Below are 13150 nucleotides of genomic sequence, written 5' to 3'. Positions count from 1 at the left end.
TCTGGCGGTCGGGATGCCGACACCGCTATCTTGATCTCATTCAGGATAGTGGTTTGCTGCGGGTTGGGATTCCGGCATCTGCTTTTTAACTACATCCCACAATAAAAGCGTGTGTGTGGAGGGGGGGGGGAGTGGACACAAGCACAGTAGTGAAAACAACTTTAAATAAGATCCAAGCAGCAACAATGGAAGACAGGAGCCACAATCAAGATCAAGTCCAAAAATGTACAATAAGCCAAGTCACTGCTCAAGTTTCTCTAAAGCAGGCATTATCCCACAAAGAAGAGACAAAGTTCATATACACCTGCCGTGTACTGAAGTCAATGTAAGATTAAAATATATTTTTCTAATTGTAAACATCTATAAATTATAATAGCACCAAAATCTTCTTGAGCTAAGATATACAGTACCAGTCAAAAGTTTGGACACACCTTCTCATTCAATGGTTTTTGTTTATTTAAATTATTTTCAACATAGTAGATTAATACTGAAGACATCAAAACTATGAAAGAACACATGGAATTATGTTGTAAACAAAAAAGTGTTAAACAAATCAAAATATGTTTTATATTTTAGATTCCTCAAAGTAGCCCCCTTTTGCTTGGATGACAGCTTTGCACACTCTTGGCATTCTTTCAGTCAGCTTCATGAGTAACAGGTGTGCCTTGTCAAGAGTCAATCTGTGGAATTACTTGCCTTCTTAATGTGTTTGAGACTATCATTTGTGTTGTGCAGAGGTAGGGTTAGTACACAGTGGACACCACTATTTGACTACTGTTGTAATCCATATTATGGCACCAACCACTCAACTCAGTAAAGAGAAACGACAGTCCATCATTACTTTAAGACATGAAGGTCAGTCGATACGGAAATTTTCAAGAACTTTGAATGTATCCTCAAGTGCAGTTGCAAAAACCATCAAACGCATGAGGTAGTCTCCTGGAATGGTTTTCCAACAGTCTTGAAGGAGCTGCTGAGCACTTGTTGGCTACTTTTCCTTCACTCTGTGGTCCAACTCATCCCAAACCAGCTCAATTGGGTTTAGGTCGGGTGATTGTGGAAGCCAGTTCATCTGATGCAGCACTCCATCACTTTTCTTCTTGGTCAAGTAGTCCTTACAAGACATGAGACAATGGAATGGAGGACTGCAACGTTGCCTAGGGTGACTAGTACCCATGCGCCATCCTCTTGAATGATGTTCATTATTAATCTTATTTTCTATGTAATTTCACATGCTCTGTTTTTATTTTGTTGTAGGTTGTGGAACTTGTATCAAGTGCAATAGGTGACCTTGTACAAGGAATATACTATGAAAATTCATATTTACCAGAGGTAAGCAATTATAAATATCTATATATTTATAACCACTCTGCATGAAAGTCGACTTTGGGAAGGTGATTATTTCTAGCAGTTTTCACAAGAGTCTGTTCAGAAAGAGAACATCTTTGGTTGGAACTTAGTCACCCACAGCAGGGCCTGTGCAAGGTATCTCGGCGACCTAGACGAGGCTTCAGCTTCCCACCACTCCTCCCCAAGAACAGCTTCACTACTTTCTTCACATACCCCATACAGCCTGCCAGCTTCTATATCACATACCCTTCTGCCCAGCAGCTTTTTCCTGACATGCCACTCTGCACACTAGCTCATCCCTCACATGCACATCTGGCTGCCAACATTTCCCTCATATGCCCTTCTGCCCATCATCAATTTCCCCACTGCTTTTGGCTTACATATCCTATTGCTCTAACCATTATGCTTACCTGATTAACTGCCTTAGCTGCACAGGGACCGCCTGCTGTGCACTGAGTATAATGTGACAGCAAGAATCCAGGTCGGTGAAGTCTGACACAGACAGCCACGTGTCATGTGACCGGCAATGTTGCTGCAGTTGCCAGGGCCCAGTGATAGACAAGCTGAGAGATCAGCAGCAGTGGGGTGTGGGGGTAAAGCAGTGGCTGGTAAGACCTGACTCTGCCGTCAGGGTCATGTAGTAGAAGAATGTCTCTTTTGGAGACATCCCTCTTTTTTTTTTTTTCTTGGCAGACTCAGCTGCGCCCTCCAGATGCTGCTGCCCCTAGATGCTGCCTAATGGTAGCTCCGGCTCTGACCCCTAGACTAATGACTGGTAAAAAGTTATCAATGACATTTACTTCTTGTGCTGCACTATGAGACGTGTAATAAACTTAAAATATCACGTTTTTAAAATAATTCTTATTAGCCTAAAGTACTCTCTGACATTCTGATTAGTAAGATATTAATAAATCAGTCACTGTTGCAGACCCTGGACAAATTGGGTCTGATTCAGAGGTTGCATCATTTGGTGGTCGCTCCTCTGCAACTTTAAATAAATGCCGCTACAGAGTACCTCCCTGGTGTACATCCGTGCATATTTATGTGCAAGGAGTGAGACCCTCACTTTCAGTATCTATAAATGTTTCAGTCGTGCTTGGTGTATCTTCACATGCCACCATCTGTGGCACCAGCCCTGTGACAGGCAAAGATTTACCATCTAAGGCCCGTATTCAATTTGAGGCGAAAAGTCCAGACTTTTCGCCTCCTTCGCCTGTTTTCCAGGCGGAAAAGTATTGCGCGCGTGCCCGCTATTCCCCGTATTCAATTCCAAAGTAGGCGAAATCTGGAACAGGGGAAAAAATACGGGAATTTTTGGGAAATAATTGTAGGACCCCCCCTAAAGATGTCCAGACCTCAGGGATCACTATGGGTACCCCTGTTTTTGCCTGCAGAAGAAAGTCGGCTTTTTAAATAGATGCGCCAGGTGGTTATTTTTACCCGACATTGAAGAAGTGATGCAGAAGAGCACTTAGGTTTTTTTTTTTCTTTTTTTAAGGTGGTCGCATCAAATTTGGGGTACATGAAAATGGGGTTAAGCATATTTTTAAGACCCTAAAGGTAATTTTTTAAATTCTTCAAAAATACACCTGCCGCTACTCTGCGCAATGAAAAAAACCTGCCACATACTTGGGGACCCCACTAGAATTAATTTCTTTAGTTTGGCATTTTTTTTACTTTTTTTTTTTTTCACCCCAAAATTTTTAATTTTTTTGGGGTGTCCCGATTTTTTTTTCTTTTTGTTGGCACATTTCGTTTTAAGGGGGCATTTCCAAGGGTGCAGGCTATTTTTTTTAAGCCTGCATCCCTAAACCCCAAATCTGCACTTTTTTTTACCTACTATTTGTAATTGAAAAATTATCCCTGTTTTTTTTTTTTTTTTTTAATGATCTTTCACCCCATTTACGAAAAAAAAAACAGGAATTTTTGGGAAATTTGCCTGGGACCCCCCTAGAGATGTCCAGACATGGGGGATCACTATGGGTACCCCCATTTTTGCCTGCTGAAGGAAGTCGGGGTTTGTAATAGCCGCGCAAGGTGCAGTTTTGCGGCTATGAAGAAGTGGTAAAGAATAGCACTTAGGAATAGTTATCTATCAAATTTGGGGTACATGAAAATGGAGGTAAGCATTTTTTTTAAGTCCCTAAAGTTATTTTTACAAATCTGCAAAATTGCACCTGCCGCTTGTCCCCGCATTGAAGAAAACACTTTCCGCATACATGGGGACCCGACCTGAATTAATTTAGATAGTTTGGCACTTTGTTCCCCTTTTTTTTAACCCCAAAATTACACATAATTTTTTTGGGGTGTCCTGAATATTATTAAACTTTTTGACACAGTTTACCTTTAGGGGACTGTCTTAAGGCTGCACGGGGGTTCCCGCAATGTTGTACCCCATCACCGCAATTCTGCACTTTTTTCTGCCTGCCATTCATAGGTCAAACTTTTTCGCCTATTACATTGCATTGACTTTCCGCCTAGGCGAAAAGTCTTCCAAATTGAATATGGAGGAAACTCAAAACAGGCGAAAATGACGTAATCGGCGAAAAAGTATCGCGGACCCGGACTTTTCGCCTCAAATTGAATACGGCCCTAAGTATGGCCTCCTAAGCGAATGATTTAATGTATGAGTACGCAAACACTTCAGCAATACTCTTTTAATACCTCCATGAACCATGGCCGTGCATCTGTTTAGCCACCTCCCAGTCATCACTCAGGAACGGCCAGCACTTTTCCAAGAACAGTTCAAGTTTTCTAGACTCAGCTAGCTGGTTGCACTGGTGTAAAACATGAGGAAACATGAACTGCCAGGGGTCCTGACGACGGGGTTCGAGAGACACTGCAGTATTTGCTGTCTAGTCTCTTTTGTAGAGTATAAAGCAGTTTTCAGTCCTACAGCTCTTGCTCTCTTCAGGAGATTCAGTCATTTGCCAATGTGTGTTGTGAACAGAGCAGCAGCACAAAAATAGATTTGTATTCCTACAAATGTTAAATATTCAAAAAGCACAGCCAGCAACATTTATAACTTTCCAACTGTTTACTGTATACTGTATTGTTAGTGATCTTATTTTACATGGAATGCTAAAACCTGTTAATTCCATTATATGTCCCTCTTTATAATGCTACCTTTGTTATGACACCAGTGTTGACCTGTTTTATAGGCTTAAGTTATGAAGATGTATATTGTACATTTAAAAGTTAACAAAGTTTTAGCACTGCACCAAGTACGAGTGACGGGCTTGTACTTTGGGCCTGATGCCGCAACGAAAACAGTTGCTTATACGCACGCAATCGGTCAATTGTTGCGTACTGCGCATGCATATGCATCGCAGTGCGTGAACTAGCCACTATGATCGGGACAACGATCGCAGAGGATACGCAGACCCATGGCAGAGTGGTTGACAGGAAGTGCCATTTGTGGGAGGTGACGGGGGAGTTTTTCGGGCGAACGCAGGTGTGCCAGAGTGCTTCAATGCCGTTGCAGGGGCGGGCATAAATTAGTCACTGTGATACCAGATGCCGCCTGAGGCCTCATAGCATGCGCTGAAGTAAGCAATTCCTGAGTAAGGTCTGGGCTTCATTAACTGTCCGATGTTACCGATTGTTTCTCAATGTTGTATACAGTATACATATGTGAGTAAGGGGAAGTGGGTGTCCTTATGTCAGGCTGCGATCGCAATGCGAATGCAAACATTTACATGTCACCGATGATTTTAGCAACTGCATTGGGGGTGTATAAGCAGAATAGCGTTCTGTGGTGAATCAGGCCCACGGTGCAGTGACTTAAAAGTGACGGGCTGATTGTATTGTTTATCACACCACATTGTAGCCCTGAAGCTATAAAACTGTGATCTAATCTTATTGACTGAGCTGAGATAGTAATTCTCAACATCATCAGTTAATTAATGTAAGAACATTAGGAGATGTGACCTTTCAGAGATACAGTGGCTGTAAAAAAATGCCACCCCCTCAAGAATTTTCACCCTTTATTTTTTACATCATTGAAACAGATTTATTCGGGAATTCTTCCCACTGCTTAACACAAAATACACTGTAGTGTAGTGTTAAACTAAATAAAATTCTAAAGCCTTTCACTTAAATACAAATAAAAACAATGAATTACATAAATATTCAACCTGGATATTTTATGCTTGGTGAAAACATCTGTAGCTGTAATTATAACTATATATTCTGTTTGGATAAGTCTCTACAAGTTTGGGTATCTGGACACTGCAATTACTTGCCTTCATCCCGGAATATCTGGAAGACACCCACATTTTGGTGAGTTCTTTATTAGTGTCGGTAGAATGGGGAACCCCCCTGGATCCAGTCCATTTCCCTAGGAAAGAGGGCATGATGATGTTATCCATGCCCCACGTTCCCTGCACTTGTCACTTGGGCCTACCCAAGTGGAAATCCTGGAGTGGAAGTCCCAAAACTAGGATAATATGATCAACTTGGATTGGTATTGCTCCTGACCAGCAATATTCATTCCACTCTTTATCAGTATGAGGACCTTAACTTTACACAACATTAATTTTATATTTAAGCAGGGGTTGCGCTGGCTATGGGGCTTGGCAATGCCTGTACATTAGCTATGCAAGCCCCTGCACTGCTCTTCTAGAGAGGAGACCGGTGGCTGGAGATGCATCACACCCCACCTGTCCAACAAAACAAAAATTGACTAGGTGACCCAGCACTGAGATTTTACATTCCTGTGTTTAAGTCACTTGAAAGCAGATTTTGCTGTAGGCTGTTTGTTGTTTGCTGTATATATTTTCCCTAAATTCTATTAATCTTGCGGACTGCAGCATGTTTATTTTGCTTGCAAGTTGGCTTGTCTGTTTGCTCCTTCCGTTTTTGTATTGTATTAGTTTGCTCACTGCATATGTTTTAATTAAGCTTTTATTATATTTCCAAATGACTGAAGGATTATGTGATAGGATTTACAGTACTGTGTCCAGCCAAATGCTATTATTTGCATTTAAATTTGATATTTTCTGTAGCCAGGGGTGTAGCCAAAACTCTTTTGGCCCCATAGCAACACTTTGAAGGGTAATTATAAGCTTCATAGTAGTGCCCTAGTTAATTTTATGCCTCATGGTAGTATCTTAGTTCATTTTAGGTCCCATAGTAGTGACGGGATGCCGTCACTTGGGATCCTGGCTCCGGCATCCCAACAGGGTTAGGGTACCGACACTTGTCGGTAGGTATCCTAACCCTCCCTCTCTCCCTACCCTAAACCTCCCTCCCCGGTGCCTGAACCTAACCTCCCCCTCTCTGCACCCTAAACCTAACCCTCCCCCCTAGTGTCTAGCCCTAACCCTCCCCCTAGTGCCTAACCCTCCCCTCAACCCCGCTACTTACCTTCGGGATGCTGGCGCCATGATTCTGACAGGTGTCGGGATTCTGGTGCCGGTATTCTAAGCGCTGGCATCCCCTGTGTCGGGATACTGAACATATCCCGTAGTGACTTCTCTAGTAAAACATCCACTACTCATATCTCCCTTACCATTAACACTCACTATAAATGGGTTATCATCCATTTAGATAGCCTTATCCTACATAGAAGTCTAGTAAAAGATCATATCTCATTGACCTCTTATCTTATCTCACATGATTTGCTGATACTTCGTGATTCATACAGTACCTATTGGCAGCTTTTGAAACCCCCATTTCTGCAGGTACTCCAGAGCTGAGAAATTTGCAGTTTACAGTCAGTGTAAAGATAGTAAGGGGGGAGGAGGCCAACCAGTTCCTACCTGAGGGAACACTACCTAATGAGATACCAACTTTGAGTGAAGATTTTAATTTCAGCATAGTATCACTTTCTTAGACAGTCCTAATTTTGGCGCTCGATTCCTATCCCCAGCACACTTCATAAAGGTTGTAATCAAGGAGAAGCCTACTCTCTGACAGTGCCGAGCTCACTGCCATGCTTGTGAGGGTGAAACAGTAGCACAGGAGATTGGCCATATCAGTGTGGAGCTTTACTGAGTGGGAGAGACAGAGACTGCTACCTATATAAGCGCTTATGAGTTCCCCTTTTCAGGCACTCCATGGGTCAGACCCAACTGCTTAACAGGCAATTATGGGAACTTTTTAAGACTCAGTTCTAGGCCCCCTATGCCTCTGGGCTCCACAGCAATGGCACCCACTATAGCTATGCCCATGTCTGTAGCCCTCTACGCCACAAAGCATGGATATATATTTATATATATTCTCTTTATATGTTTAGTTCCGGTGACTCACTTAAACATTTACAAATACAGCCTTTCTTAAAGGGCTTTATTTGGTCTGTTTTTTTGTCAGTTATGAAACTGACAAATTTACTAAAGGTAACATGGCCACATACTGTAACCAGCATTTTTCAAAAGAAACACACTAGATACAAATAGCAACTACTAGATTTATCAAATGGCAGTTTTAAAACAAAAAACCCGCCAGATATATGAGATGGTTGGTACAGGCAAGGTGGCTCAAATTGCTTCCAGTTTGTTATAAAATAAAATAAAATGATAAATTGCAAAAGAAGCACTCTCTCCTTCCCATAGTGTCATAAAATAATGTATTTGCAAAAGAATTGAAAGAAAAAAAACTGCTACTTTATTATTATTTTTTATTTATAAGGCACCATGAAGTGTACGCAGAGCCGTACAAGTTAGACATAGTAAACAGAAACAGCGTATCAAAGCATAAATAGAAAATACCAAATGTGACATCACAGACTGGGTCGGATAGATAACAGGGGCAAGGGTAGGGCAACTTGTGAAAGCTAGCAAAACAGCTAGCATGCAAAGGCGAGTCGATTTAGAGCAGAGAAAGACGCTATATGACGAAGAGAGGAAAATGTGACGAGCAGCAGTATTAAGAAGTGGGGTAGCTGGGGACCAGAGGAGAGGAAGTTACAGTAGTCAAAGTAGGAAATGAGAGTGAGGAAGGGTGAGATTCTGGCAATGCCCCAGAGCTGGAAGTGGCAAAATCGAGACATGGCCTGAATGTGCAGAGTGAAGGAGAGAGATACTATAGTGGCTCCTATTATATTATTAATAAATATAGTGCCCACATTATATTCATAATAAATTTTGTGGCCCCTTAAATATACCAGTAAATAAAATGAAAAAAAATATATTTTTTTAAATACATAATAATGTGCTCCCTTCAATATAAACTATTAATATTGTCCTGCATTTTTTTGAAAGCCTTTTATTTTGAAAAGAAACAGTAAATAATATACAAGAATAGGTATATAGTAAGTATATATACATACAGTAAAAGTAAAAATGGTTGTCTGCAAACTTTAAATTAATTGGATTGTTTAAATTTTGCCCATAATCCGTGCAAACTGCCACGGGATAAGCCTCTCAGCTTTCCATTACAGAATGAGTTAATGGTCAGATGCCTGACCATGTCATTGATGGCCAGCCAGTCAGGAGCTGCTTCTCATTCATCAGATAGACACCACTGATTGGCTAGCTGTCTATGGAATGACCGGAAACCCGGCTAGAATCAAGTAACAAAACCTTCACTAAAGCAGGAAATGTTCTTTACATGCCTACTCTCCCGATTTGGCCGGGAGCCTCCCGAAAATCGGGTGCCGCTCCCGGCCCCCCGGAAAAGTAGGCAGGTCTCCCGACTTCTCCAGTCCCCCCCGCAAGATAGCGCTAAACCCCCGCTGTGGAGGGGCTGATGACGCGATTCGCGTCATCACCCAGCCCCCTGCCTCGCAATGCCGGAAATATCAGCATTGAGTAGCGGGGGCGGAGCCTAGATGACGCGATCACATGGCTCCGCCCCTAAACACTGGTAATGCGTCTGGGCACGCCCCTTTATACAGGCCCCACCCCCTGCTAAAACCGACCTGGCTGCTTCCTCCCGGAGGAAGCAGCCAGAATGTAGGCAAGTATGCTTTAAACTCTTCATAAAAAGGCTTCTTCATACTTTCATGAACAGACCAATTTCTACAGTTTTAATTACTCAAATGTTTTTCAATTAATATTGTTTTGATTTCTGTAGATTATATAGGATTTATATAACAGGATAATAAAAATATATTATCCTGTCTCCTCAAATTATTAATATAGCAAAGTGCAGATTTTGGGTTATATCCGTGAGTGTCAGTAGCAATAATTTATCATTTTAATAATAAATATATTTTAATGATGTCAGCGACAATAATTGAAAAGAAAAAAACAAGTCTTTTACATTTACCCCTAAAGGGTTTATTTTCATGGTCTTGACTAAGTAATCTACCTAAAGAGCTAGTTGCATTGAAAACCTCTAGTCTGGGACTGATAATGTGCAATACAGGTTGAGTCTCCTATATCCAAATATTCCGAAATATGGAATTTTTGGGGCTTGACTGAGATAATGAAACTTTTGATTGTTGATGGTTCAATGTACACAAACTTTGTCTAAGGCACAAATTATTAAAAATAATTTATAAATTGACCTACAGGCTGTGTGTATAAGATGTATATGAAACATAAATAAATTTCATTTCTGTACACAATGTTTGTTTGAGCCACAAAATTATTGAAAATATTGTATAAAATTACCTGCAGGCTGTGTGTATAAGGAGTATATAACACACAAATGCATTCTGTGTGTATATTTGGGTCCCATTCCCAAGATATTTCATTATCAAATGCAAATATTCCAAAATACGGAATATTCCGTTATCCAAAATACCCCTGGTCCCAAGCATTTTGGATTTGGGGGACTCAACCTGTAGTAGTTTTGTGCTATGCTTCCCCATTAGACAGTGATCCTGTTCTTTCTGGATGTTTCAAAAGAAAAATATGCTATATGTATTTATGATACAAATATAATTTATACTGTAGTAAAATGGGCAAGTGTTTGAAAAATTTTGCCCCCCCAAAAAATGTTTTCATCTTTAAGGTGCCTACACACTTAGCAATATTTTACACGATTTGCCCGATTCCGACGCATCGTGACGACAAATCGTGTAAAATATTGTGTCCACTCACGATGCCGATGCGCGCCCCCGCAGGTCGTACATCGCTTCTTCAGATCTGTCGTGCTGTAGGGCAGATCTGACAATCTCAGTCACGATGCACTGGAATAGTTAGGAAGCACGATAGATTGTTTGTCACATTGGACAGTTTTTAACACCAAATCGTGCGCACGACTGCTGGGGAGCTGCTGGGTAGAGTTCAAGGGGAAATCGGACACGATATCGCATCATGACCACATTGCCAAGTGTGTAGGCACCTTTAGATGCAAATACCACTGTCAGTTGGCTCTGGTTTTAACAGGTATTGGTCACGGTATTCCTTTTGTTACTGCGCATATCATTACAGCTGCCGGATCATTTGTCACAAGTCCCTATTGCCATTATTTGTACTATCTAAGCAACAGTTACCGATTTACGTAGAGTGGACAGAGGTGGTACTTTTTTACACAGTGAGTAAATGCTCTCCTACAAATTCATGAGATACATATATATTTTTTACATATTTGAGTAGTCATAATGTTTCCTTTATTACTTGTTTTTTGGAGGATTACACACCTCTCTGTATTTTTGACAGCCGCACCAATTTACTTTAGTTGAGTTTATATCTGAGATTTGATACTAAGCGCCATTGCACGTATTTTCTGCTGTTAACAAACGTTTACCCTTGAATATTGAAGTATAATCTTGTGCAGTGTTTGGTAGTAATCATGTGTTATTAGTGCAATTAAACTAAGTCTGGTCCCTTTATTGAACCAAAAATCAACACACAGCAAAGTTTGTTGAATAAACTTTACTGTGGCCAGAACAGGTAAATTTCATAGCATAACTGTAGTGTTAACAAAACAATTCCAAGAAGGGGAGTATGCCATCTTAAAGAAGAATAGATTACACAGTGATAACATATGATACTGCTCCATCTACTGCCCCTGCAGTAATTTTCTTCTGGTAGCAACAACTGAGGCTTAAGCTGGCCATGCACCATCGAAGTTTTCATCCAACTAACGGAAAAACTTGTCTGACCAACTAAACTAAACATTCATCAAGTGTACTCCTTTTACTGCTCAACATTTTCATCAAACCAGCAAACTGAACAACTTTTCTTTCCTATCAAATTAATATTGTGATGTCACTGTATTAGGCGACACTGTCTGCCTACGGATTCCATTCAGCCTCAGGCCAGTTGGCACTGGGCCGGTTTAGCCTGGGGGTTTGGGTCCGCAAAAATGCATGCAGAACTTCCTCCTTTCCTGGGTAGCACCAGGGCTCTTCCGTATAACCTAGGGCTGTGGGTATATGATTAATAAAGTCTTCATAATAGATTTTTAACCGAACTACATGTCCCAGCACAGCCCAGTTTCCAAACATGGCTGCCAGGTCAAGATGGCATGTGTAGAACCACAAATGGCAGCTTGGCCTGGCACAATGGCTATCTGTGACTTGTAATTCACCAAAGAATAATGTAAATAAAGACACAGATGAAAGTTTATAGTTCTTTATAAATAAAGTATAATATTTTTCACAGCTTTCTAATCCATTTGGCTTGGCTTTGAAACTTTTCTACATAAAATTCATGCTGCTGTTTTAATGTCAGGGCTGGTTGACAGTAGCATTATAGAGCAATTTGCTTTTCTGTATTGATGATTTTCTGGTAGTGAAATTATTATTATTATTATCCTTTATTTATATGGCGCCACAAGGGTTCCGCAGCGCCTTACAAAGTACAGAAACAAATGAGCACACAAGACAACAATTATTAACAGTACAGACAATGCAGGACAAGTACATGATTTATAAACAATGCTGCATAACACCTAAATAAGCAGCAGGGTGTCAGTAATCAGTTTTAGGTGCCATTGTAAATGAAAGTAAAAGTAAGGCAAGAAGAAGCACGTGAGGAAAGAGGGCCCTGCTCGTGAGAGCTTACATTCTGAGGGGAGGGTCAGACAAACAGGGGTGACACAGATGGGCTAGATAGTGAGGAAGGAGCATAGAGTAGTGGGTTAGGATGAGCGCTGGAGAGCATTGAGGAAGAAATGGGTCTTGAGGGCCCATTTGAAGATTAAGAACCAGGAAGCCAAGTGATGGAGGAATTTTGCAGGAGCAGTGGTGTCAGAGGGGTATAGTCAGGGTTTGGTGATGGCAAGGAGAATCAAGGCATTGCAGATGAAGTGCTCATGAACGGAGACCAGTTTATTATAGACAAAACTGGCTTTCCAGAGGGAACAGGAGAGAGGGACAAAGTTAAGAGGCAAGAAGAGAATGAGATTATTAGGGTTGATGTAGAGTGGAGGTGATATTGATCTAGAGAAGGAGGATAAGGAGTGTGGGGTTATGTGGCTGGCTTCTGAATGAGGAAGGGTGACAGCAGGTGGTGGGTAAGGTGGAGGTTTAGTGTGGTTGGGGGGGGGGGAGGATAGGTAACTTGGAGAAAAGAGAGGGTGCGGAGTTTAGTGGTGGTGCAGCAGGACCATGGTGGAAGAGAAGTTAATAATACTAGAGTTGTGGGAGATGCAGTGGAGAGACTTATATGTGATGAAGAGAGACAGGGGAGGGGAAGGAGGGGGAGAACGTAGAGGGGACTATGGATGGAGAAATTAGGTGAAAACTGGTGGTAGGGGAGAAAATAATGTAGCAGCTGAGTGAGGGAGGAGTAGAAGAAAAGAGACATTGTGTAGATGAGGCAGTTGCGGGGGGGGGAAAGTCAGTAGTAGTAATGAGTGTGAGATGAGGGAGCAGTACAGGTCAAAAGTCAAAATCAGATAAAAGGAAGAACAGTGCTGGAAGATGTAAAGGCACAACTACAATAGTATATTATAACCAAAA

The 13150-nt window shown here is 41.3% G+C and overlaps 1 protein-coding gene across 3 annotated transcripts in view; it reads left to right on the top strand.

The window, feature by feature from the left end:
• Window positions 1-13150, top strand: part of PDSS2 (decaprenyl diphosphate synthase subunit 2) — a 301529-nt gene that overhangs the window by 237195 nt on the left and 51184 nt on the right. For all 3 annotated transcript variants that reach the window (XM_088460402.1, XM_088460404.1, XM_088460403.1), the window contains one exon: window positions 1258-1332. In XM_088460402.1, the coding sequence (XP_088316528.1) occupies window positions 1258-1332 (75 nt within the window). The remainder of the gene's footprint in view (window positions 1-1257; window positions 1333-13150) is intronic.

Source organism: Taudactylus pleione, unplaced genomic scaffold (assembly GCF_031769625.1).
Source record: "Taudactylus pleione unplaced genomic scaffold, aTauple2 ptg000046l, whole genome shotgun sequence".
In the NCBI taxonomy this organism is placed as follows: domain Eukaryota; kingdom Metazoa; phylum Chordata; class Amphibia; order Anura; family Myobatrachidae; genus Taudactylus; species Taudactylus pleione.
The sequence above is the reverse complement of the archived record's forward strand: the minus strand, read 5'-3'. Positions and strand labels throughout refer to the sequence as shown.